Source organism: Moschus berezovskii, chromosome 27, assembly GCF_049115385.1.
Source record: "Moschus berezovskii isolate FMDL1 chromosome 27, NW_MosBer_1.0, whole genome shotgun sequence".
NCBI lineage: Eukaryota > Metazoa > Chordata > Mammalia > Artiodactyla > Moschidae > Moschus > Moschus berezovskii.
The window spans coordinates 28643274-28668353 of NC_142486.1; the positions used below are offsets into that span (position 1 = coordinate 28643274).

Consider the following 25080-nt stretch of genomic DNA (forward strand, 5'->3'; position numbering starts at 1 on the left):
GAGGGGCTCCGCGCCCCGACGCGCGCTAAACGCCTTCCCCGGTAACTCTCCGCTAAGCCCGGGCCGGATTCTCCCTGTGGGCCGGGCGCCCATCCGATGACCGAGACGCAGAGGTCGCGATGGGCTGCGGGCGCCTCCCCCGGCCCTGCGGCCCCTGCGGCTCCGCCCGGGCGCTGCCGAGAGGGAGGCCGGGGGCGGGGCGGGCGCGGCCGGGCGGGGCGTGGGGAGGGGGTTCGGGCCCGCCCGGTGACTACACTGGCCCGCCAGAGCGCTCCACACTTGCCTGCAGCCGACGGGTCCGATGGCTCCGCTGCCTTTGTGCCCGACGGTAGGGCTGTTGCTGCTGCTGCTCTTGGGATCTGGACCCGGGCTCAGAGCAGGTGAGTGAAGGGACGAGCTCCCATCCTAGGACCCAGGGCTTCCTGGGGCTCCTTCAGTTCTCCCCTGGATGGAATCCTGCCTCCCCACCCATCCGCAAGAACTCCAACTCCCCAGCCCTTCCAGGGAACCCAGGAGCCCTACAGTCCCCGGCCTTCCCTTGTGTATCTCACCTGCACTTTGCTTCCTGGCTTCCTGGGAGTCCTGTGTGCGCCCCCACCCCCGCCGCCGCCACAACACCTCCACCTCTTCCCCAAAAGCCCCTGCCTCATTCACCCCTTCCAGGGACCCTGAAACCTTCTCCAGGGGGGCTCTATGTCCTCCCCAGGCATCTCCTCTGTCACCCTCTCCAGTGATCGGATCCTGTGAACCCACCCTTCTCTCCGCCTGTCCCTGGGATCTGCAGTGGGACCACCAGGGAGACGCCAGAGGTTGGAAGGAACAAGGGGAGAAGGGGCCTAACCCTACCTGGAGCCAGGGAAGAAGGTGAAGTCTCCTTCTCACCCACTCCTGGACCTCACCCTTAGAGAGGTCCCCTCGGCAACCTCCCATCTCTAGATACACGGATACCACAGGGAAATATATGGTCATCACAAGCTCGGAGACACACAGGCATAGTACACAACCAGCAACATCTGGGCACACAGGTGTTGGGCTCACGGATGGCCTCACACACATGCTGCATGCATGCTCAGTCACTTCAGTCGTGTCCGACTCTTTGTGACCCCAAGGACTGTAGCCCGCCAGGCTCTTCTGTCCATGGGATTCTCCAGGCAAGAATACTGGAGTGGGTTGCCTTACTCTCCTCAGACTCACACACAGACACAGGCAAAGACACGTGGAGGCGGACACACACACACACACACTCAGGGATACTGAGACAGATCCATTTGAGCACACACACACACAGAAGCACACACACAGAATCACATGTGCACATCACACGCACACACACACACGCACACCCTCAGGCCCATAGGAAGCCTGGGCAGCCTTGGCACTCCCAGTAGAGGCTGTTGTGGGCAGACAGAGCAAACAGCCCCCAGAATGACCTTCCCCACCCAAGTTGGCATAGAGGGAGTGTTTGCCTTGGTTACAAACCCAGCGCTGGGCATCCACCCATGCTCAGGTTCTCCCTAAGGCTGAGCCCCGGACCCTGAGATGCCAGAGTCGGGGTTGAGTCAGGGGGACCTCTGGGGGCAGCTTTGGGGTGTGGGTTTGGAACGGGGGTCTTTTCAGATGTTATTTATTTTTTTTTAAAGTTTTTATTTGTTTTTGGCGGATTCTTAAATCCCCAGCCAGGGAATCAAACCATGTCCCCTGCAGTGAAAGCAAAGAATCGTACCCACTGGACCACCAGGAAGTCCCCAGATGTGCTTAGACTGGAAGTGTTTCATGGGCCTTGGTGGATTCAGGGGTCAAAGGACCTTTTCTGAAAGCCTACTCATGCCAGGGGATCTGGGGCTCCTAGGGCAGAGATCTTTCCAGGCTGGAGGGTCATTGCTGTGAGCAGAGAGTAGCACAGGGTGACAAGGGCCCCTGTGGTCACATGGCAGGGAGGCAGATTCTAGAAGGAGGTGATGAGTGAGCTAGGTGAAGATGGGGTCAGGGCATTTGTTATACAGGGTGTATGTGACTGTGTGATGGGAAGTTTAATTGGAGGAATAGGAAATGATGAGAGAGGGTGCCAGGGGGGTGAGAGGGTGGGCTTCTGCAGGGCCTCTGGCTCAGTGAGGACCATGAGCTTTACCTGGAGGGGATTGGGAGCCTGGGGAGGTTTCAGGCAGAGATGTGGGAACCTGGGCAAGTCTTGTGAGGGTGAGGGCTGGTCACCTAGAGAGAAGGGCAAAACTTTTAACTCTAAACTCGTTTTTACGTTTTGTTTCTATTTAGTTTATCTCTATTCCCCTAGATGAATATGATCCTTTTTCCACTGAGAGAAAAGAAAATTGAGGGGATTTCCTGACTTCCCAGTGATTAAGAAAGACTGAGTTTCCACTGAAGTGGTCCTGGTTCAATCCCTGGTCAGGGAACTAAGATCCCACATACTGTGCCTTGCGGCCAAACAAAACCAAAAAAAAATCAACCCAACAACGACAAAAAAAATTGAATTTGAATTTTGACCTGGATTCTTCAAAGAAAAGTTAGCATGATAAAATCTTGTTCTAGATTTTACAAATGTGAAGGGGAGATGGTTAAAGACACCATGAAACTCTGGATTCTCAGTCCTGGAGCCATGGGTGGAGAGTGAGCTCCCAGGGCTCAGGCCAACATGGGAACAAGTTTCTGTTCAGCAGTTCACCCGCGCTGGGACATAGGATGGGTCCTTTGGCCTCTCCTAGCCTCAGTCTCTCCATCTGTATATGGGAGCCCACAAGAAAAAGAGATTGACAACAGCTGTTGTCTGTAGATTGGGGAACACGGTGCCTGGTGCCAGGTGAAGTTCAAGTGATAGCTTCTCCGTGCTGTGGCTCTGATTGTGTGTGTGTGTTTTCTACTTGTTGACTGTGTGCAGCATGTGAGATCTTAGTTCCCTGACCAGTGATTGAACCCCTGCCCCTGCACTGGAAGCACAATGTCTTAACCACTAGACCTCCAGGGAAGTCCCTGATTGTGGTTTTTGACCAAACACCAGAGTAGACTCTTGGACCTCACCAGAAGGAGCAGTGGCTCTGGGAATCTCTGATGCCCAGCCGCAGTGGGTTTGACCGCCCCTGACCACGAGCAATGGACTCCTCGATGCCCCTTACCTCTGTCACCCCAGGGCTCCCTCTCCTGCTGCTATTGGGTGAGGAGGAACCACTGGATTGGGAGTCAGAAGTGCCACCCCCCCACCCGCCCCGTGACTGTAGGGGTTGTACTTCCCATCTGAGGCTCCTCTTTCTCCCATGTGAGATGCAGGGGTTCTGATTGCACCAACTGTGTCCTGCTATGGGCCACAGCAACATGAAGATCCAGACAAATGGCTGGGATGGGGTCACAGGGCCTCCCTGTGTGGCAGGAAGCTGTGCCCCAGCAGTGAAAATAAGAGGTGATGCAAAGAATCTGGAAGGCATTGGTGAGGGGGTGGGGGAGGTCCCTGTGGAAATGGCAGGGACCCTGTTTGGTTCATCTCTGATGTCCAGTGCCCAGGACAGGCAACTGGACAGACATTTGATGCACAACCCACAATCCAACTGTGTCTGAAGTTGACATAGGCAAAGGATTGAGAATGTGGGCATTCCAGGAAGAGGGACCAGCCAGTGCAAGGGCCTAGGGGTATGATTTTTTTATCAGATGTCGTGGCTCTGGGACCTGTTTTCTCCTTCACGGCAGCCTTGAAGGTATTGGTAATAATAGTTAGAGCTCATTGTGTGCTTGTAATTTACACGCATGATCTCATTCCATTCTAGGGAGTGAGGTCCCCTTATTCCCCTGTTTTAAGATGAGGAAACCAAGGCACAGAGAGGTTGAGTGGTCCAAGGTCACACAGCTAGGAAGAAGGAGAAGCAGGATTCAACCCTGAGATAGTCATCCAGAGGGTGAGGTGGTTGGAGAGCATCATCGACTCAATGGACATGAGTTTGAAGGAGCTCCGGGAGACAGTGAAGGACAGGGAAGCCTGGTGTGCTGCAGTCCACGGGGTCGCAAAGAGTCGGACACAACTGAGCGACTGAACGAGCCATCCAGACACTTTTCAGGCTAGTGCCCGTCCCCAGGCCAGGACAGCCCCCACCTGCAGCCTCTAACTGTATCTCCCTCCCCCACCCCCAGCTCCCCAGAGGTCACACGTGCACCGACGTGGGCTCATAGGACTGGCTGGGACTATTGACTGTGTTGGCCCTCGCCCTGCCTTGGTCTACGTGAAATACGGCTGCTTTTGTGGTCTGGGGGGCCATGGCCAGCCCCAGGATGACATTGACTGGTGAGTGCATGCTGGGAACTTAAGATCCCCACCGCCTGGGGTGGTTAAGGCTTATGAGGAAATACCCAAAACTGAGGTTGGGTTTTAGATACAAAGCCGCCAGCAAATGGTGCTCCTTGCAGGCAAAAGGTCTCCCGGGCAACATGCCCATGAGGCCAGACCTTGGTGCCAGCTGCCCCCCAGTCTGGCTGCGGGGTGATTACTTTGGCTGAAAAAAAAATCATATATCACTGATCAGACTTAATATACACCAGGACTCTCCTGAGAGCCCCTTTGAGTTCTCACTGCTGCTGCTGCTGCTAAGTCACTTCAGTCGTATCCGACTCTGTGTGACCCCATAGACGGAAGCCCACCAGGCTCCCCCATCCCTGGGATTCTCCAAGCAAGAACACTGGAGTGGGTTGCCATTTCCTTCTCCAATGTGTGAAAGTGAAAAGTGAAAGTGAAGTCACTCAGTTGTGTCCAACCCTTAGCGACCCCACGGACTGCAGCCTACCAGGCTCCTCCATCCATGGGATTTTCTAGGCAAGAGTACTGGAGTGGCTTGCCATTGCCTTCTCCATTGAGTTCTCACAACAACCCCATTTCAGAGATAAGAAAACTGAGGCCCAGAGAAATCAACTTGTCTAGGCCCACATACAGACTGAGGACTAGGGGCTGGGATTTGAGCCCAGGTGGCCTGGCTGGATTCATGCCCCTGATCGCTGACTTCTGCTACTGGGTGAGAAGGGCCTGTTCTGTGCCAGGCTGTGGGCTTAGACCTTGCCACGACCTCCTCTCATTTGCCATCACAGCCATGGCCATTTGATGCTGATCTCTATTTTACAGACCAGGTCCCACAGCCACTCATCCATTTCCAGAGTGGTTAGGGGGCAAAATGTTGATTGTCTCTTCTAGATCTTGGAGGATGTAGTTGTCAGTAACAGGTCTCTATCCAGCCTTGTGCTGCCAAGGCTCCTGCCGTGGGTCCTGCCCTTCCTCCCACACTCTGGTTGTCTGGCTCCTGCACATCCTTCCAGGTGTAACCCCCCCAGGCATCACCCACTCTCAGAAGTCTTCTCTGAAGCCTAGCTGGATCTGGAATCCCCTCTGGCTCCCAGAATCCCATCTCCTGCATCCTAGTGTTTCTCATCATGCCCACAGCATCTGGAGATTTGTCTGCCTCCCCCATCCTGGGGTTGGGGGCTGGTGCTTGGGCTGAGACCTTGAGCAGGAAGAGTGGGCAGGAAATTCTCCCAGGCAGAGGCAGATTGGGGGCAAAGTCAGGAGGCAGGGAGGGTATGTATGGCTGGAAGGGAACAGCGTGGCTGGAGCTCAGAGGCTCAGAGACTGAGGCAGGCAAGGGCCAGACTTGAGCATAGCGGGGAAACAGAGGTAGGGCAAGACACACTGAGGTCAGTGGAATTAATTCCCAGGACGGGGATTCTCAGGGATGAAGCCTGGACCAGAAGTTGCTCTCCCCTGTGGGTCCTCATCCTCCTGAAGTTATGGCACAGGAGGATGGCCAAGGGACCATCCTTGCTCTCACTCACCCCTTGGTCTGTCTGTCTGCTATCCACAGGTGCTGTCATGCGCACGACTGCTGCTATACACATGCCGAGAACTCTGGCTGCCATCCCAAGTTGCAGCCCTACTCCTGGAATTGTGTCAATCAGACTGTTATGTGTGGTGAGTTCCCAACATAACACCTAGCAGCAGCCATTGGCTAGAGCATAGAGGGGCTTCCTGCTGTGGGTGGGGCCATCTCTCCCATCTGCCCCAGTCTCCACCATGACCTATTGTCTCTCTGACATTGAGGCCAAGGGTCAACTCCCATAGTTCATTTCTCCTGTGCTGTTGATTTTGTTAAGGAAAAGGAATATTTCTATCAAATCTAAGAAAACAGAAGGTAGGTCCAAAGGCTGAATGATTTGAGAAAAATGGGAGTGGTGAGCAAGCCCATTTATTTATCAGAATGAAGAGTATGCCTGTGTCTAATGTATCCCCTTTGTGTTAGCCCTGCAGGCCCCAGGGGATGTCTGAGTTTGCAGACCCTGGCCTGTGGCTGACAACTTGGTCTGTGATTCAGATTCTGTGATGTCACCAAGCCCTGATCTCTTGGGGCCTCAGTTTCCTCCCTGGTAAACTGGGGCAGAAATCAAGCTGTCCTGTGGTAAGGATGAAGTGACAATGTCATGGCATTTCATGCCTAATAGATGTCGTTAATGGTCTGTTGAAGAAATGACCCAACACAGAACCTCCAATGAGCAAGACCAGGCACAATTTCATGGAGCCCAGGATTTAGGGAAGGACATGAGCACAGTTCTGAGTAACCCTGGACGCCCCTAAGAGAAAGTGATTTCTCTTTCAATTTTCTTTTAATCCTTCTAATTTTGTGAAATTAGGAGAAAGTCAGTTTTAATTTAGCTAAAACATCTGTGGGACCCTCCCTGGTCCTTTTGAACAGATAGAGTAGATTTCTGGCTTGTAACATTATTCAAAAACAGTTCTATTCTTTAATTCTGGCTTTAAAAAATCCTTCATATCTATCCATCTATTATCTATCTATTTATCTATTACTTCTCTTTAACCACAAGCAGCATGTATTTAATGAGGATAATTGTAACATAACCTGATACCACTGTACATTTTACATGACTAGCTACCAGTAAAGCTGAAAGAAAAATAAACCTGTGGTTAAAAATATTTTGTCCCTCAGGGCAATCTTACTGATTTTCAAAACAAACCAATAAGAAAAGGAACGAAGTATTTGTTTTTAGGATTATCTTCTGATGGATGGTGTTTTCCATTTACAATTTCTGTTCACATGCATTTAAAAAGCCAAATCAAGGGAAGAAACAGGATGTGAATAATTGTACAGGCACGCTGTAGATAAGGCTGGGATTTGGGCAGTGAGACTCCAAGTTATCTGAGGAGCTAGAAATGAAACCCACAAACAACGGGCTCCATAACTTTTTTTTTTCTTTTGACTTTTAACTGAGAATAAGCATAACATAAAATTAACCATATTAAAGTGTCCATTTCAGTGATACTTAATGCATTCACAATGTCCTCCAACCATAACCTCTATTTCCAATACATTTTCTTGTTAATTTATTTTTGGATGCACGGGGTCTTCTCTGATGTTCGCGAGCTTTCTCGAGTTATGGCAAGTGGGGGCCACTCTCTAGTTGTGGTTCTCAGGCTTCTCCTTCCAGTGGGTTTTCTTGTTGTGGAGCAGGGCTCTAGGCCATGTGGGCTCAGTATTTGTTTGACTCAGGCTGTGTTGCTCCATGGCATGTGGCATCCCCTGGACCAGTAATGTGGCAGGCAGATTGTTAACCACTGGACCACCAGGGGTTCCCAAAACATTTTCATCAACATCCCCCCAAAATCACGTACCTGTTAAGTGCTCAGTTCCTGTTCCTCCTCTTTCCGGCATCTGGAAACCACCGATTTGCTTTCAATCTCTATGGATTTACCTATTCTAGATATTTCCTATAAATGGTGTCATACAATAAGCCTTTTGTGTCTGACTTCTTTCACTTAGCCTCATGTTTTCAAGGTTCATTCATGTTGTAGCATGTATCTGAACTTCATTCCTTTCTATGACTGAATAATATTCCATTGTAGGCATGTACTACATTTTGTTTATCCATTCATTCATTGTAGGACATTGTATTGTTTCTGAAACTGTTTAACTCAGATTGGGACTTGAACCCATATGCTGGGACTTGAACTCAGCCAAAACCCAGTTTGGGACTTGAACCCACATGAAGTGAAGTGAAGTGAAAGTTGCTCAGTTGTGTCCAACTCTTTGCAACCCCATGGACAGTCCATGGAATTCTCCAGGCCAGAATACTGGAGTGGATAGCCATTCCCTTTTCCAGGGGATCTTCCTAACCTAGGGATCAAACCCAGGTCTCCTGCATTGCAGGTGGATTCTTTACCAGCTGAGCCACAGGGGAAGCCCAAGAATACTGGAGTGGGTAGCCTTATCCCTTCTCCAGGGGATCTTCCCAACCCAGGAATTAAACCAGGGTCTCCTGCATTGCAGGCGAATTCTTTACCAACTGAGCTCACATGGCTGGGACTCAAACCCAGCCAAAACCATGGTACCTGGTTTCAGGACCTAATGAAGCTCAGGTTCTTGATGTCTCATTGCAGAAAGAACTTAGTGAGAGACAAAGTAATAGGTGGGAAGTGGTTTTATTCAGATTCAGAGAGAAGCACACTCCACAACCAGAGTGTGCGCCATTGCAGAGGGTGAGTGTGGCCGCGAAATGTGGTGTGGTTGGTTTTTATAGGCTGGGTAATTTCACATGCTAATGAGTGGGAGGATTATTCCAACTATTTTTGGGACGAGGTGGAGATTTCCAGGATTTGGTCCACTGCCCACTCCTTGGTCTTTTGACAGTGCCTTGGAACTCTCATGGCACCTCTGGGTGTGTCACTTGCTGATTGGGGATCAAGGTCCAGTCTTGGCTGCCATCTTGGTCCCATTTGATTCTAATCGGTTTATGTTGTGTCCTAGGGTTATGTCATTCTTTCAGAAGTTATGCCCTGCCCCTTTTCCTCCTGTTACATTTCCACCTTTTAACTACTGGGAATAGTGCTGCTGTGAACATTTGTGAACAAATATTTGTTTGAATACCTGTCTTCATTTCTTTGGGGGCATATACATAGGAGTGGAATTGTTGCATTGTTTGGTCATTCCATTTTACTTTTTGAGGAACCCTTCCCTGGTGGCTCAGATGGTAAAGAATCTGCCTGCAATGCAGGAGATCTGGGTTTGATTCTTTGGTCAGGAAGATCCACTGGAGAAGGGAATGGCTAGCTACCCACTCCAATATTCTTGCCTGGAGAATTCCATGGACAGAGGAGCCTGGTGGGCTATCGTCCATAGGGTCGCAAAGATTCAGACATGACTGAGTGACTAACACTTTCACACCAGTTTTTGCTATAGGAGCTGCACTGTTTTACATTCTCATTAACAATGTATAGGGTATTTCTCCACAGCCTTGCCAACATTTGCTATTTTTCTTTTTTAATTTATTATTTAGTGGAGATAATTAGTGTATCTCATTGTGATTCTGATTTGCCTTTTTCTCATGACTAATGATGTTGAACCTCTTTTCATGTGCTGGTTGGTCATTTTTCCACCCTCTTTGGAGCAATGTCTATTCAAGTCTTCTGCTCATTGAGTAGTTTGTCCTACCATTGTTGAATTGTGAGAGTTTCTTATTCTGGATACTGGACTCATTATCATATATGTGATTTTGCAAATTTTCCCTACCATTCTGTTGCCTTTTTATTTTCTTGATAATGTCTTTGGTATACAAAAGTTTTAATTTTGATAAAGCCCGATTTGTCAATTTTGCCTTTTTTATTTTGGGGCTGCACTGGTCTCCGTTATGGCAAGTGGGCTTCCCCAGTTGTGGCGTGTGGGCCCCGGAATGCCCAGGCTCAGTAGTTTGATGTTAGGGCTCCGGAGCGCGTGGTCTCTCTAGTTGGGGTGTGCAGGCTTAGTTGCTCTGCAGCATGTAGGATCTTAGTTCTCCAGCCAGGGATCACGCTCACCTCCCTGCTTTGGAAGGCAGATTCTTAACCACTGCACCACTAGGGAAACCCCAATTTTGTCTTCTGTTGATTGCATTTCTGGTATCCTAGCTAAGAATTTGTCACCAGATCCAAGGTCATGAAGATTTACCCCCATATTCTTCCAACAGTGTTATCGTTTGAACTCTCTTATTTTCTAAAATTTTATTGAAGTGTTATTGATTTACAATGTTGTGTTAATTTCTGCTGAACAGTGAAGTGACTCAGTTATATATTCTTTTTCACTGAACTCTTAACTTTAGGTCACTGATCTAATTGAGTTGGTTTTTGTCTATGGTGGGTGGGAGGAATCCACGTTTATTCTTTGGCAAATGGATATTCCAGTTGTTCCAGCACCATTTGTTGAAGAGACTCTTTTGTCCCCATTAAATTGTCTTGGTACTTTTGTTGAAAATCACTTGGCCCTTAGATTGGTGTCATCTCTGAGCCTGTTTTCTTACCTGGAAGATGGATGTTGCAAAGAGGAAAAAAAAGGGTTTATAACGTGATATCCAGATTGGATGGAGATTGCTACTTTCTTCCCTCCTCTCTCCTCCATCCCTCATCCTTATCTGAACTTCTCTCTGATCCCCACTGCCTCCACCTGAGAGAACTGAGGGTCTGGTGTGATTCTTCACTGAAACCCCAGCTTCTGCAGACTTTGTCTGCTCTAGAGGCAAGGAGGCTATACTAAGGATTACATAGAAGGATATTCTTAGATATGCAGACTCTTAGCCATTTCTTCTTAGTCTACCTTAAGAGTTGGCACAGAGCAAAGCTGAGTTAATATGGAGACATTAATATGGAGTCCTTGATTTAGTCAACCAAGGACTGAAAATGTCCCAGACATCATCTCATCCCTCCATCTCACTTAGAGTTGCATGGAAATGAAGCCCAGGGAAAGCAATGACTTGCTTAACCTGGTGATGAGAAGCCCACTTCTGGGCAGAGTCTCTGTTTCCACACTGCCCCCTTCCATTGTGAGTGGAGAGGAGAAGTGGACCTTGAGTGGAAAATATGTTAAAGACCTTTCTCTTCTCCCTTCAACCTGCATGTTCTGCTGCCCCTAACCATGTGAAAGGGCTTCCCAGGTGGCACAAATGGTAAAGAACCTGCCTGCCAATGCAGGAGATGCAAGGGACATGGGATCGATCCCTGGGTGGGGAAGATTCTCTGCAGAAGGGAATGGCAACCCACTCCAGTGTTCCTGCCTGGAGAATCCCATAGACAGAGGAGCCTGGTGGGCTATAGTCCATGGAGTCACAAAGAGTCGGACACAACTGAACGAACACACACACAACCATCTAAAAATGATATTTGTGAAATACTTATTGGTGTGTCGGCTAGTGGGGCTGTGCCTATTTACAGAACTGCTTTCCCTGAACCGAATGAAGAGAACCAAAATATCTATTATGCATTTTTTGGCTAAAAATATTCTCTTATTCTGTTTGGAGATATTCTGAACTTAGCTATTTGCTTAATTACAGGTGTGGCCCATTTTCCATTTATGGGCTTGACAAATATATTTTTTTAAAAATGTTAAGCATACAATAATATTTACAGGCAGGCCTTTATTTTAAATTTAACCCTTGGGAGCTAGGTTTCCTTTTCAGGTTTTTATTATTCTTGAATAACATGAATCTGTTGGGCTTCTGAGGCCATAGAATAGTGAGACCAAGCCTTGTTTTTCAAAGGATTTTCTTGCTCAGAGAGAGGTGGGGAGCATAGAGGAGGGACAGACATTGGGTCAGGAATGCTGGGCTGGAATCCTGGAACACTCTTTCCCAGATCTGTGGCCTTGGACAAGTTACTGAATCCCTCAAGTGTCACTTTCCTTATCTGTAAAATGGGAATAATAAAACTCCGGTGCTGGGTTTGTACAAGAATTGGAAATGATGTATGTCTTTTCTATATTCTCCCAACAACCGTTATTGAGAATCTACTCTGTGCCAGGCTCCCTGATGGGCAAAACAGAGGAGCAAGGCTCTGTGGTCGAAAAAGAGAGCAGGAAATAGTGTCCATGCCAATTGCTCTTATAAGTGCTTGTTGGAAAAGAAATCAATGAAGTACTATACATGAGAGTGAAAAACGAAAGTGTCAGTTGCTCAGTCACGTCTGACTCTGCGACCTCATGGACTACAGCCCACCAGGCTCCTCTGTCCATGGAATTCTCCAGATGAGAATACTGGAATGGGTAGCCATTCCCTTCTCCAGGGGATCGTCCTGACCCAGGAATCAACTCCAAGTCTCCTGCATTGCAGGCAGATTCTTTAGTTATACATACTACAACATAGATGAACTTTGAAAACATGATGCTCATAAAAGAAGCCAGGCACAAAAGGTCACACATTGTATGATGTCATGTATATGACATTCTAGCATAGGCAAATCCATAGAGACAGAAAGCATGTAAATGGTTGCCAGGGGGGATTCCAGAGAGGGGAAGTGAGAAGTTACTTAAATATGGGGTTTCTTTCAGAGTGATAAAAATGTTTTGTGATGATCGTACAACGTTATCAATGTACTAAATGCCACCGACTTGTGTGCTTTAAAATGGTAATTTGCGGGAACTTCTTTTGTCATCCAGTGGTTAAGATTTTGCCTTCCAAAGTAGGGATCGTGGGTTCGATCCCTGGTTGGGGAGCTAAGACCCCACATACCTTGAGGTGAAAAAACCAAACATAAAACAGAAGCAATATTGTAACAAATTCACTAAAGACTTTTGAATGGTAAATTTCATTATGGGAATTTTGCCTCAGTCAAAATGTATCCTCACACTAGAATGCTAGGGGTCGGAGAGATCTCATTGAGAAGATGCCATTGAAGCAGAGACTTGGGGAATGAAGGAGCCATAGGAAGAGGTGGTGGGAACAGCCAGTGCAAAGGCCCCGAGGTAGGGGCAAATGCCTGGGTGGTTTGAGGAGCACAGAGGGAGGTTGAGGCTGGAGCAGAGTCACCCAGGGAGAGAGTGGTCGGTGATGATGCCAGGATGATGACAGCCAGGCTTCTCATTGTGGACAGGCTTCTCTTGTTGCAGAGGGTAGGCTCTAGGGCACCCAGACTCCTTAGCATGTGAGATCTTCCCGGATCAGGGATCCTGCAAGGTGGTGGCAGCTTTCCTCTGGGAGAGATGGGGAGCCAGGGAGTGTCCTGAGCAGAGGAGGAGGAGCATGATCTATCTGATCTACATTTTAACCAAACCACTCTGGTTGCTGCAAGAAATATAGCTGGAGGGGACAAGGGTGGCAACTAGGTCCCCGTGTGAGGCTGTTGCAGGGATCTGGGTGAGAAGTGCCTTGGACAGATTACAGTAGTGGAGGTAGTGGAAGGTGGAGCGGGGGGACTCCTCCATGGATGGGGGAGGGAAGGGGAAATGGCTGGAGTGTTTGTGCCAGTCCACCTGTCCTTAGACAGCTGTCCTTTAGCCAACTCTGCGGGAACAGTGCAACCTTGGAGCTTCAGTGGCTCTTTCTTCAGAAGTCCCTAGCTCACCAGGTCATGTTGCCCCAAAGGTGTGGCCCATGGAAATTTTACCGGTAACAGTGCTGGCTCCTGTACCAGCTGGTTCATTTCCCAATTTTTACGTATTAGTTTTATCTGTCTGTCCATCTGTCCATCCGTCTGTCTGTCCATCCATGCACCTGCCTTTTCTGATTCAAACCTAATCCACGTTTGTTGTGGAAAATCAAAACATTCCAGAACCATTGTAATGTAGGAAGTTAGGCTCCATCCACCAGCGTTAACTAGCTTCTGTTGTTTGGCATGTTGTTTTCCTCCAGCTTTATGCATGTGTAAACAGACAAACAAGAACAAGTATCAGGACTTCCTTGGTGGTCCAGTGGTTAAGAATCTACCTGCCAATGCAGGGGATGCAGGTTCAATCCCTGGTCTGGGAAGATCCCATGTGCCCTGGAGCAGCTCAACCCGGGTCCCACAACTATCGAGCCTGTGCTCTAGAGCCCGAGAGTCACAACAGAAGGTGCCGCATTGAGAAGCCTGCACACAGCAGAGAGTAGCCCCAGCTTGTCAACCAAAATCCACTCACAGCAACGAAGACCCAGCACAGCCAAAAATACATAAAATAAATAATTTTTTTAAAAAAAGAACAAAAATCGGATCACATTACATACATCATTTTTTTTTTCCACTTAATATTGTGTCTTGGACATCTTGGAACATCTAGGTTGGCCTCATTCTTAAATATATATTTATTTTATTTCTTTATTTTTGGCCGTGATGGGTCTTTGTTACTGCATGGGCTTTCTTTAGTTGTGGTGTGCAGCCTTCTCAATGCCAAACCTTCTTTTATTGCGGACCACGGGGTCTAGGGTGCGTGGGCTCAGTAGCTATGGCTCTTGGGCTCTAGAGCACAGGCTCAGTAGTTGTGGCTCACGGGCTTAGTTGCTGCGTGGCTTGTGGGATCTTCTCAGACCAGGGATCAAACTCATGTCTCCACCAGAGAAGCCCCAGCCTCATTCTTTTAAAGCCTGACAATCACCTGTGGCAGAGTGTCTCCATCTTGACACTGTGGACACTTGAGGCTGGATCTCTGGTGTGGGAGCCATCCTGGGCGTTGCAGATGTTTAGTAACATCCCTGGTCTCTGCTATCCAGATGCCAGTAGCGAGCCCCCTACCCGCCACCTGGGACAGCCAAAGATGTCTCTAGACACTGCCACAAGCCCGGTGGGGGACACAGCGGTCCACAGCTGAGAATAGCCAGTCTGTGGCAGCAATGTGCTTCATTTTGCAGAGACCGTGCTTGTTTATAAGGCTTTGTGCGCCTCTGAGAGGCTTTTGCAGCATGGAGTCTTAGAATTGTAGGGTCAGATGGTGTATTTGAGGCACCCTTTATATGTAGAAAGGGCTGGCGGGCAGCCTGAAAGGGAGGTTAAAGGACTTGTCCTGGAGGAGTATGTACTCTGCCAGGATTTAAACAATGTAAATTGTGTTTATTGTAGAAGCTGGGGAGGTGCTAAAGGGAGGCCTGGTGAAGATTAGGGAGGTGGTCGGCCAACAAAGACCCCACAAGCCACCTCCTTTCAGAACTGCCACTGAGTGGTATAGATATTTGAAGTCTAATAAGTAATGTAAACTAAATTCAAAATAGCGGCCCCTCACATTTAGTTAATTGAGATGACTTTTCCACGATGAAAGCACTGTATGGCTCAGAGTAGAAAAGTTTCAAATTATAACTTTTCCCACAAAAGTTTTGTGGGGAATAAAACTCCCATTGACACTACCCAGACCTCCATTTGATTACTTTTCTGGTGCTGTTCTTGTTTTGTGTTTTTTTGAGTGCCTACGACTGAACAACTGAACTGAACCGAACTGAACTGAATCAATAAAAAATATAGCAGTGTGTTTTGTACCCCTTAAGTTTTCTTAAATGTAAGTTGCTGCCCATGTCATTAATGGCAAAAGCCATCACAATATTGTAATTATCCTCCAATTAAAATAAATTAAGTAATTTTAAAAAGTTCTATTAAAAGAATAGATTGTTGTTGTTCAGTCACCAAGTCGTGTCTGACTCTTCTGCAACCCCACTGAATTACAGCACGCCAGGCTTCCTGTCCTTCACTATCTCCCAGAGTTTGCTCAAACTCACGTCCATTGAGCCAGTGATGCCATCCAACCATCTTATCCTCTGTCGCCCCCTTCTCCTCTTGCCCTTAATCTTTCCCAGCATCAGGGTCTTTTCCTGATGAGTTGGCTCTTTACATCAGGTGACCAAAGTATTGGAGTTCTAGCTTTAGCATCAGTCCTTCCAATGAATATTCAGGACTGATTTCCTTTAGGATGGACTGGTTTGATCTCCTTGCAGTCCAAGGGACTCTCAATAGTCTTCTCCAGCACCACAGTTCAAAAGCATCAATTCTTCGGTGCTCAGCCTTCTTTATGGTCCAGCTCTCACGTCCATACATGACCTCTGGAAAAACCATAACTTTGACTATATGGACCTTTGTCGGCAGAGTGATGTCTTTGTCTTTTAATATGCTGTCCAGGTTTGTCACAGCTTTTCTTCCAAGGGGCAGGCATCTTTTAATTTCATAAAAAGAATAGATATGTGTATGTATAACTAAGTCACTTTGCTTTACACCGGAAACTAACATTAAATCAACTATACTCCAGTATAAAGTAAAAATGTTTTTTTTAAAAAAGCTCTATTTGAGACTTCCCTGGTGGTCCAGTGGTTAAGACTCTATACTCCCAATGAAGGTGGCCTGGGTTCGATTCCTTGTCAGGAAACTAGATCCCACATGTTGCAACTAAGACCTGGTGCAGACATATTAATTGATTGATTTAAAAATCCTGACTTAAAACGTGAATTTGTAAGGGCAGGTGTGTCCCCCGAGTTGACACCCTATTCCCTTCTGGCAGATAAGCCAGGAGGCCTGGGATCAGGCAGAGCTGAACTGGGGATCAGTCCTTATACCCCTTCTCTGTATTTTTCTTCTGTAAGGTTGGGGTGCTAATGCTGAAAGCTCAGCTTCTCTGTATACCAGTGCCGAATCAAAGCTTGGAGGCAGAATTTTGGGCGAAGTAGAAAAGGATAGGTTTTTTGCTTTGTCAGGCTAAGTGGGGGACAGAGCAGGCTTATGCCCTCAAAACCCACTTGGGAAGATAGTGAGAAGTTTTACAGTAATTGTCTAAAGAGGCAGTGATCAACTCGAGGATCTTCTGGTGGGTTGGTGGTTAGGTAAGTAGGAGTCAACATCATCAACCTTCAAGTACAAGTAGCCTGAGGCCTATGCACTTGTGGGCAGCATACTACTGGTAACTTCCCCCACCTGGAAGCCTTTCCATTCAGGTCAGTTCAGTTCAGTCATGCAGTCATGTCTGACTCTTTGTGACCCCATGAATCGCAGCACTCCAGGCCTCCCTGTCCATCACCAACTCCTGGAGTTCACTCAAATTCATGTCCACTGAGTCGGTGATGCCATGCAGCCATCTCATCCTCTGTCGTCCCCTTCTCCTCCCTCCCCCAATCCCTCCCAGCATCAGGGTCTTTTGCAATGAGTCAACTGTTCACATGAGGTGGCCAAAGTATTGGAGTTTTAGCTTTAGCATCAGTCCTTCCAATGAACACCCAGGACTGATCTCCTTTAGAATGGACTGGTTGGATCTCCTTGCAGTCCAAGGGACTCTCAAGAGTCTTCTCCAATACCACAGTTCAAAAGCATCAATTCTTTGGCGATCAGTTTTCTTCACAGTCCAACTCTCACATCCATACATGACTACTGGAAAAACCATAGCCTTGACTAGATGGACCTTTGTTGACAAAGTAATGTCTCTGCTTTTCAATATGCTATCTAGGTTGGTCATAACTTTCCTTCCAAGGAGTAAGTGTCTTTTAAATTCATGGCTGCAATCAGAATCCGCAGTGATTTTGGAGCCCGAAAAAATGAAGTCTGACACTGTTTCCACTGTTTCCCCATCTATTTCCCATGAAGTGATGGGACCAGATGCCATGATCTTAGTTTTCTGAATGTTGAGCTTCAAGCCAATTTTTTCACTCTCCTCTTGCACTTTCATCAAGAGGCTTTTGAGTTCCTCTTGACTTTCTGCCATAAGGGTGGTGTCATCTGCATATCTGAGGTTATAGATATTTCTCCCGGCAATCTTGATTCCAGCTTGTGCTTCTTCCAGCCCAGCGTTTCTCATGATGTACTCTGCATATAAGTTAAATAAGCAGGGTGACAATAAACAGCCTTGACGTACTCCTTTTCCTATTTGGAACCAGTCTGTTGTTCCATGTCCAGTTCTAACTGTTGCTTCTTGACCTGTATACAGGTTTCTCAAGAGACAGGTCAGATGGTATGGTATCTCTTTCAGAATTTTTCACAGTTTATTGTGATCCATACAGTCAAAGGCTTTGGCATAGTCAGTGAAGCAGAAATAGATGTATTTCTGGAACTCTCTTGCTTTTTCCATGATCCAGCGGATGTTGGCAAGTTGATCTCTGCTTCCTCTGCATTTTCTCAAACCAGCTTGAACATCTGTAAGTTAATGGTTCATGTATTGCTGAAGGCTGGCAAAGTAAGGCTAATAGAGTTTTGCCAAGATAACACACTGGTCATAGCAAACACCCTCTTCCAGAAACACAAGAGAAGACTCTACACATGGACATCACCAGGTGGTCAACAACAAAATCAGATTGATTATATTCTTTGCAGCCAAAGATGGAGAAGCTCTATACAGTCAGCAAAACAACACCGGGAGCTGACTGTGGCTCAGATCAGTTCAGTTCAGTCGCTCAGTCGTGTCCGACTCTCCGCGACCCCGTGAATCACAGCACGCCAGGCCTCCCTGTCCATCACCAACTCCCAGAGCTCACCCAAACTCATGTCCATTGAGTCGCTGATGCCATCCAGCCATCTCATTCTCTGTCGTCCCCGTCTCATGAACTCCTATTGCCAAATTCATACTTAAAGAAAGTAGGGGAAACCACTAGACCATTCAGGAAGCCTTTCAGTATCTGCAGAATATCCCCAAGTCATTCTTGTGTGGATCTGTTGATAGGAAAACAGGGCCTTGCCCCACGGCTGCTCTTGACTCTTTCTCCCTGGTCTCCCATCTCCTCCCTTCCCAAGTTAACAACTGCTTGACTCTGCCTATTGGAACTCAGCGAAGGGGTTGGAGGAACTCATGGAGAACTCATGGAGGCTGAAGGAAGGCTGTTTCCTATACTCAAAAAAGTGACAAACACAAAGGCCTGGTGCCCAGGAGCCCCAGAGGGCCCTGCACACCTCCGGTGCCAGTGGCCCTGCCCTGGGAGGACTGGGTGAGACCACAGAGCCAGCCCTTCACGTAACTGCAGTTAACTCAGGCTTCCATCATCTCGACTTTTTCTGTTACCATTTAGTGAACTATAACCAAGGTCATTCAGATATGACCTAAATCAAATCCCTTATGATTATACAGTGGAAGTGAGAAACAGATTTAAGGGACTAGATCTGATAGATAGATTGCCTGATGAACTCTGGATGGAGGTTGTACAGGAGACAGGGACCAAGACCATCCCCATGGAAAAGAAATGCAAAAAAGGAAAATGGCTGTCTGAGGAGGCCTTACAAATAGCTGTGAAAAGAAGAGAAGCAAAAAGCAAAGGAGAAAAGGAAAGATATAAGCATCTGAATGCAGAGTTCCAAAGAATAGCAAGGAGAGATAAGAGAGCCTTCCTCAGCGATCAATGCAAAGAAATAGAGGGAAACAGAAGAATAGGAAAAACAAGAGATCTCTTCAAGAAAATTAGAGATTCCAAGGGAACATTTCATGCAAAGATGGGCTCGATAAAGGACAGAAATGGTATGGACCTAACAGAAGCAGAAGATTTTAAGAAGAGGTAGCAAGAATACACAGAAGAACTGTACAAAAAAGATCTTCATGACCAAGATAATAATGACGGTGTGATCACTCACCTAGAGTCAGACATCTTGGAATGTGAAGTCAAGTGGGCCTTAGAGAGCATCACTACGAACAAAGCTAGTGGAGGTGGTGGAATTCCAGTTGAGCTATTTCAAATCCTAAAAGATGATGCTGTGAAAGTGCTGCACTCAATATGCCAGCAAATTTGGAAAACTCAGCAGTGGCCACAGGACTGGAAAAGGTCAGTTTTCATTCCAATCCCAAAGAAAGGCAGTGCCAAAGAATGCTCAAACTACCGCACACTTGCACTCATCTCACACGCTAGTAACGTCATGCTCAAAATTCTCCAAGCCAGGCTTCAGCAATACATGAACCGTTAACTTGCAGATGTTCAAGCTGGTTTGAGAAAATGCAGAGGAAGCAGAGATCAACTTGCCAACATCCGCTGGATCATGGAAAAAGCAAGAGAGTTCCAGAAATACATCTATTTCTGCTTCACTGACTATGCCAAAGCCTTTGACTGTGTGGATCACAATAAACTGTGGAACATTCTGAAATAGATGGGAATACCAGACCACCTGACCTGCCCCTTGAGAAACCTGTATGCAGGTCAGGAAAGCAACAGTTAGAACTGGACATGGAACAATGGACTGGTTCCAAATAGGAAAAGGAGTACGTCAAGGCTGTTTATTGTCACCCTGCTTATTTAACTTATATGCAGAGTACATCATGAGAAACGCTGGGCTGGAAGAAGCACAAGCTGGAATCAAGATTACCGGGAGAAATATCTATAACCTCAGATATGCAGATGACACCACCCTTATGGCAGAAAGTCAAGAGGAACTCAAAAGCCTCTTGATGAAAGTGCAAGAGGAGAGTGAAAAAATTGGCTTGAAGCTCAACATTCAGAAAACTAAGATCATGGCATCTGGTCCCATCACTTCATGGGAAATAGATGGGGAAACAGTGGAAACAGTGTCAGACTTCATTTTTTTGGGCTCCAAAATCACTGTGGATTCTGATTGCAGCCATGAATTTAAAAGACATTTACTCCTTGGAAGGAAAGTTATGACCAACTTAGAGAGCATATTAAAAAGCAGAGACATTACCTTGCCAACCAAGGTCCGTCAAGTCAACCAACCGTCTAGTCAAGGCTATGGTTTTTCTAGTGGTCATGTATGGATGTGAAAGTTGGACTGTGAAGAAAACTGAGGGCTGAAGAATTGATGCTTTTGAACTGTGGTGCTGGAGAAGACTCTTGAGAGTCCCTTGGACAGCAAGGAGATCCAACCAGTCCATCCTAAAGGAAGTCAATCCTGGGTGTTCATTGGAGGGACTGATGCTAAAGCTAAAACTCCAATACTTTGGCCACCTCATGCGAAGAGTTGACTCACTGGAAAAGACCCTGATGCTGGGAGGGATTGGGGGAGGGAGGAGAAGGGGACGACAGAGAATGAGATGGCTGGATGGCATCACCGACTCGATGGACATGAGTTTGAGTGAACTCCGGGAGTTGGTGATGGACAGGGAGGCCTGGCGTGCTGTGATTCATGGGGTCGCAAAGAGTCGGACACAACTTAGCGACTGAACTGAACTGAACCAAGGCAATTTTTTGTTGTTTTTTAAAATTTCGTTTTGTTTTTCTGACCATGCAGCATGGCTTGGGATATAAGTTCCCTGACCAGGGATCCAATTTATGCCCACGGCAGTGAAAGTTTGGAGTCCTAAGCCCTGAACCGCCAGAGAACCTCCAAGGCAGAGTGTTTAAACACAGGCTCTTGGAGTTGGAGGTGTTTGTGTTTTGCCTTCTCTCTCAATAGTTTCCCAGAGTGTGAGAAGCTTAATAAATGAATTTAAGTGAGAGGGATTTTCCCTTTCAGCCCTTTGTTAATGTTTCCAGTTAGGCAAGGAGGAAGTATCGATTGCATGATGGTCTGTCTGCTAGAGAGGGTAAACCTCTCTTAAAACACTTGCTAATCTTCTAGTTTTTAAAACTAAGACACCCCATTCTGGGGGCTCATAGCCTTCAGGTGGATAACAGCATTTAACTAGACTTTGATATTAGAACTTTATCTTCACTGGCTTTTTTTTTAGTCAGTTTTATATATTTGTGGTATAAGATTTTGGTTTTCCATTTATGTCAGTGATGATTTATTTAATGCAATTTAATACTATTTAATATAATTAAATCATAATTTATTTAATAATTGACTATTAAAAATAAAGGGGATTTAAAGATATTCCTGGTGGCTCAGTGGTAAAGAATCTGCCTGCAATGCAAGAGACATGAATATTAACCTTGGCTCGGGAAGATCCTCTGGAGAAGGAAATGGCAACTCATACTAGTATTCTTGCATGGAAAATCTCATGGATAGAGGAGCCTGGTGGGCTACAGTCCATGGGGGATCAGGAGGGGTCAGACAAGACTGAGAAACTGAGCACAGATAAAGCTATCATCTTGAAGCTGCCATGGGCCTGAGTTTGGGAAACCGTGTGTGCAGTCATGCTGATAAACACCTTTAATCAGCTCAGCTCATTGCAGAGTCAGAGGGTCTCAGGACCCCTGTCTCCTGCTTGACATCCCCAACCCTGCCCCTGCTCATCACTCCAGGTGCTGCCAAGCTCACTGAGTGTTGCCCTGAGAGAGAAGCTGAATTTTCTGACTCTCATGCTTCACCTTGCTAGGATCTCTAAGGAACGTGTGCATTTTAAGAGGGGCTCTTTAAGATTAGCTGGCAGCTTAAGGAGGTCAGCTGCAGCTCATAAGCACCTGCTGTATGCCCTACATTTTACTGACTTAGTCTCCTTTCATTCTCCCAACAGCCCTTAGAAGTAGGTACTTGTAGTACCCTCAGGTGGCCCCTGTGGAAGCAGCCTGGGAAAGATGAAGTGATGTGTCCAAAGAATCTATATCCATGGCTGAGTTGGCTGCCTCCAAGCTCATGCTTTGCTGTGCCTCTGGAAGAGATTTGGAAGGTTTTAATAGTGGGTGTCCCCCACCACTCCCCCCACCTCCACCGCCCATTTTGTGAATAATTAAAACCCATAGTCAAAGACAGGTGGCGTATCCAGAGCTGCTATATCTTCTAGATTAATAGATACAACTTGAAGATCACAAAATCTTTCCAAGCCAAAGGAATGATTCTGTAACAGCAAAATTCCCAAGGTAGAGGGAGATTTATCTTTGGGTGGCAGCCTTTGCATCTCTGTATAAAGTAGGCTCAAGATGGAAGGGAGAGATGGAATATACAATTGTTACCTAAAACAAGCTGTTTTTTTTTTTAATATGGTATCATATCATCTGCATATAATGACAATTTTACCTCTTCCAATTTGGATACACTTTATTTCTTTTTCTTAACTGATTGCTATGGCTAGGACTTCTAACACTACGCTGAATAGGAATGGCGAGAATGGGCATCCTTGTCTTGTTCCAGATTTCAGTGGGAAGCCATTCAGCTTTTCACCACTGAGTATTATGTTGGCTGTGGGAACAAGCTGTTTTCTTGAAGGAGCATCTGAAAGAGACTTGGAGAGAAAAGGTAGGGAAGTGCAGGTGGAACCAACATTGATGGTGTGCAGGCCTAGGGCCAAGCCCCTGGCTGGCACTTTATATACGCTTTCTCACTCAGGCTTCATAATAAACCTGCAAAGTGGATAGTGTCCCCTTTAACAGGAGGACTTTGCTCAGAAAGTTCACAGTAAGATCACACAGAACAGGGCTCCAAAAAAAAAAAAAAAAAGCCTGGATGGTTCCCAGGCACCTATTGCTTGTCTAACTGGATCCTCAAATGCAATAGTGTAACACGGATACAGAGGAGCAGCTTTATAAAAGGGCATATGGACTTTGGACTTTTCCTCTGAAAACATTACCCTGGTGACTTCAATTGTTTTCTGTAAAATGGACTGAATATCACCTTCCTTGGGAGTTGTCACGATGAAGATCACTGTGGTGAACTGTCAGTGTTACCCGGATGCAGTTTATGACCATTCCTGTTTCCAGCTTTACTAGCTTCCCTTGTGTTTATCTTCAGGTCTCTGCAAATCCCTGTTCTAACTTCAGTTTCTCCACTTCTTCTAGAACCAACGGAGGACAAATGCCAAGAACTCATGTGCAAGTGTGACCAGGAGTTTGCTTACTGCTTATCCCGAGCAGAGTACAACATTAAGTACCTCTTCTACCCCTATTTCTTGTGTGGGAACTATTCACCCGAGTGTGACTGACTAGCCTGACTTGAAATGTTTTTGCACAAGGGAATATAACTCCTGTTGGCTCAACAGCCTCATTCAGTTCTTTGCAGAAGGGAGCTGAGGCCAAGTTGTCAAAGCGGCAACCCTTGTTGTTTGCTTTCTCTCCTGTCCTGGAACTTGGGCTAGAGTCAGTTTGGTTTCCAGTTTGATTAATGTCAAAAGTCCCATGCCTGTTTAATAAAACCACAACTGTACCTCTGACTGTATTGGGTTTGATACCATTTTTGACATTCAGCCTTTGTGAAAAAGAGCTAAGCCTTATCTTCTAACCTGCTCCTGATGGCAAGTAGTCAAAAGAGAGCAAACACCTACCATGTGTCTAGATTCTGGGCAATAAACAAGCCAGCCACATGCTGCCCAAACTTGTGAAGTTCAGGTCTAGTAGTTTTTAGCTCGTCTTCTTTCTATATCCCACTTCACTTTAACAGTTAAAATTTATTTCCTGATTACAAAAGTATAATAGTACCTAAGCATTGCTAAAAAACAAAAAAAGAAAATAGAAAAATATATAAAGAAAAAAAACCACTCTAATTCTCACAGTCCAGTATAACCACATTTAGCATTTTAGTGTGCTGCCTATCAGTCTTGTTGGCAATGTTTTAAAAATGTAATTGAGGGAATTCCCTGGTAGTCCAGTGGTTATGATTCTGTGCTTTCACTGCAGGGGGTGTGGGTTCAATGCCTGATCAGGGAATTAAGATCCGCTACGTTTCATGGTGTGGCCAAATCAATAAATATTTAAAAACCTCACTCGATTTAAAAAAAAATGTAATTGAGACTCCATACCGTATGACTTTTACAAGCTTTTTTCCATTTCTCTGTCTTTAAAAAAAGCTGTGAAAACTTCATTTCCAAGTGTTATTAGATACTATTTTATAGACTGCTAGCTTTCTGACATGGGCAGTATTTCCTATTCTCATCAATTACTAATGTAACGAGGATGCTTGTGAATCTTTACCCTCTCCCACCTTTTTATTATTCCTTGAGATTTGCAGAAATGGAACTCTTGCATTAAAGGGTCTGAGTATTTTAAACAGATGCCTCATTTTGAGACACCTGAGCCTGCTCTGAGAGGGTGGCCCTCGCTCTGCTATGCCTGTTCCTCCTGCAGGTGATAAACAGGGAGCACCCCGCCTCTCCTGTTTAAATGCTCTTGGCTATGTCTGCCTTGCACTCCTCCCCAGAGCACATGTATTACTCACCTCTGAAGCACGATTTGGGGAGCAGGTGAGGACAGCGTGGGGAGGCCAAGGGGCACAGGTGAGAAGCACTGGACAGGGACTCTGGCCTGGGCCCCAGCTCCACCAGTGCTCCCCAGCCTCCATTTCTTCATCTAAAAATAAGAAGGACTTCTCTGCTGGTCCAGTGTTAGGAGTCCGCCTTGCAATGCAGGCAACGCAGGTCTGATCCCTGGCTGGGGAACTAAAATCCCATATGCCACGGAGCAATGAAGCTACTGAACCCACAGGCCACACAACTAGAGAGTCCACAAACTGCAACGAAGACCCGAGGCAGCCGAACAGATAAATATTAAAAAATATAAAGAAGAGTAACCCTGTGAGGTACCAGGCCAGGGAGATGTAGATACTGCAGTGTCCCTGGA

At 46.6% G+C, this 25080-nt stretch overlaps 1 protein-coding gene across 1 annotated transcript; it reads left to right on the forward strand.

The window, feature by feature from the left end:
• The first annotated feature begins 301 nt into the window (after nt 1-301).
• LOC129545393 (group 10 secretory phospholipase A2-like) lies at nt 302-23450 on the forward strand. Its single transcript, XM_088833328.1, has 4 exons — nt 302-380; nt 4132-4282; nt 5844-5950; nt 23308-23450. Exons 1-4 carry the CDS (start codon nt 302-304, stop codon nt 23448-23450), a joined length of 480 nt encoding a protein of 159 aa, XP_088689454.1.
• The last annotated feature ends 1630 nt before the right edge of the window (nt 23451-25080 follow it).

Bases quoted from the DNA above. Each gene is read 5' to 3' on its own strand.
- LOC129545393 (XM_088833328.1), top strand. From the start codon at position 302: ATGGCTCCGCTGCCTTTGTGCCCGACGGTAGGGCTGTTGCTGCTGCTG. The intron at 381-4,131 runs GTGAGTGAAGGG...CCCCACCCCCAG, and splicing joins TGGACCCGGGCTCAGAGCAG to CTCCCCAGAGGTCACACGTG. The intron at 4,283-5,843 runs GTGAGTGCATGC...TGCTATCCACAG, and splicing joins CCCCAGGATGACATTGACTG to GTGCTGTCATGCGCACGACT.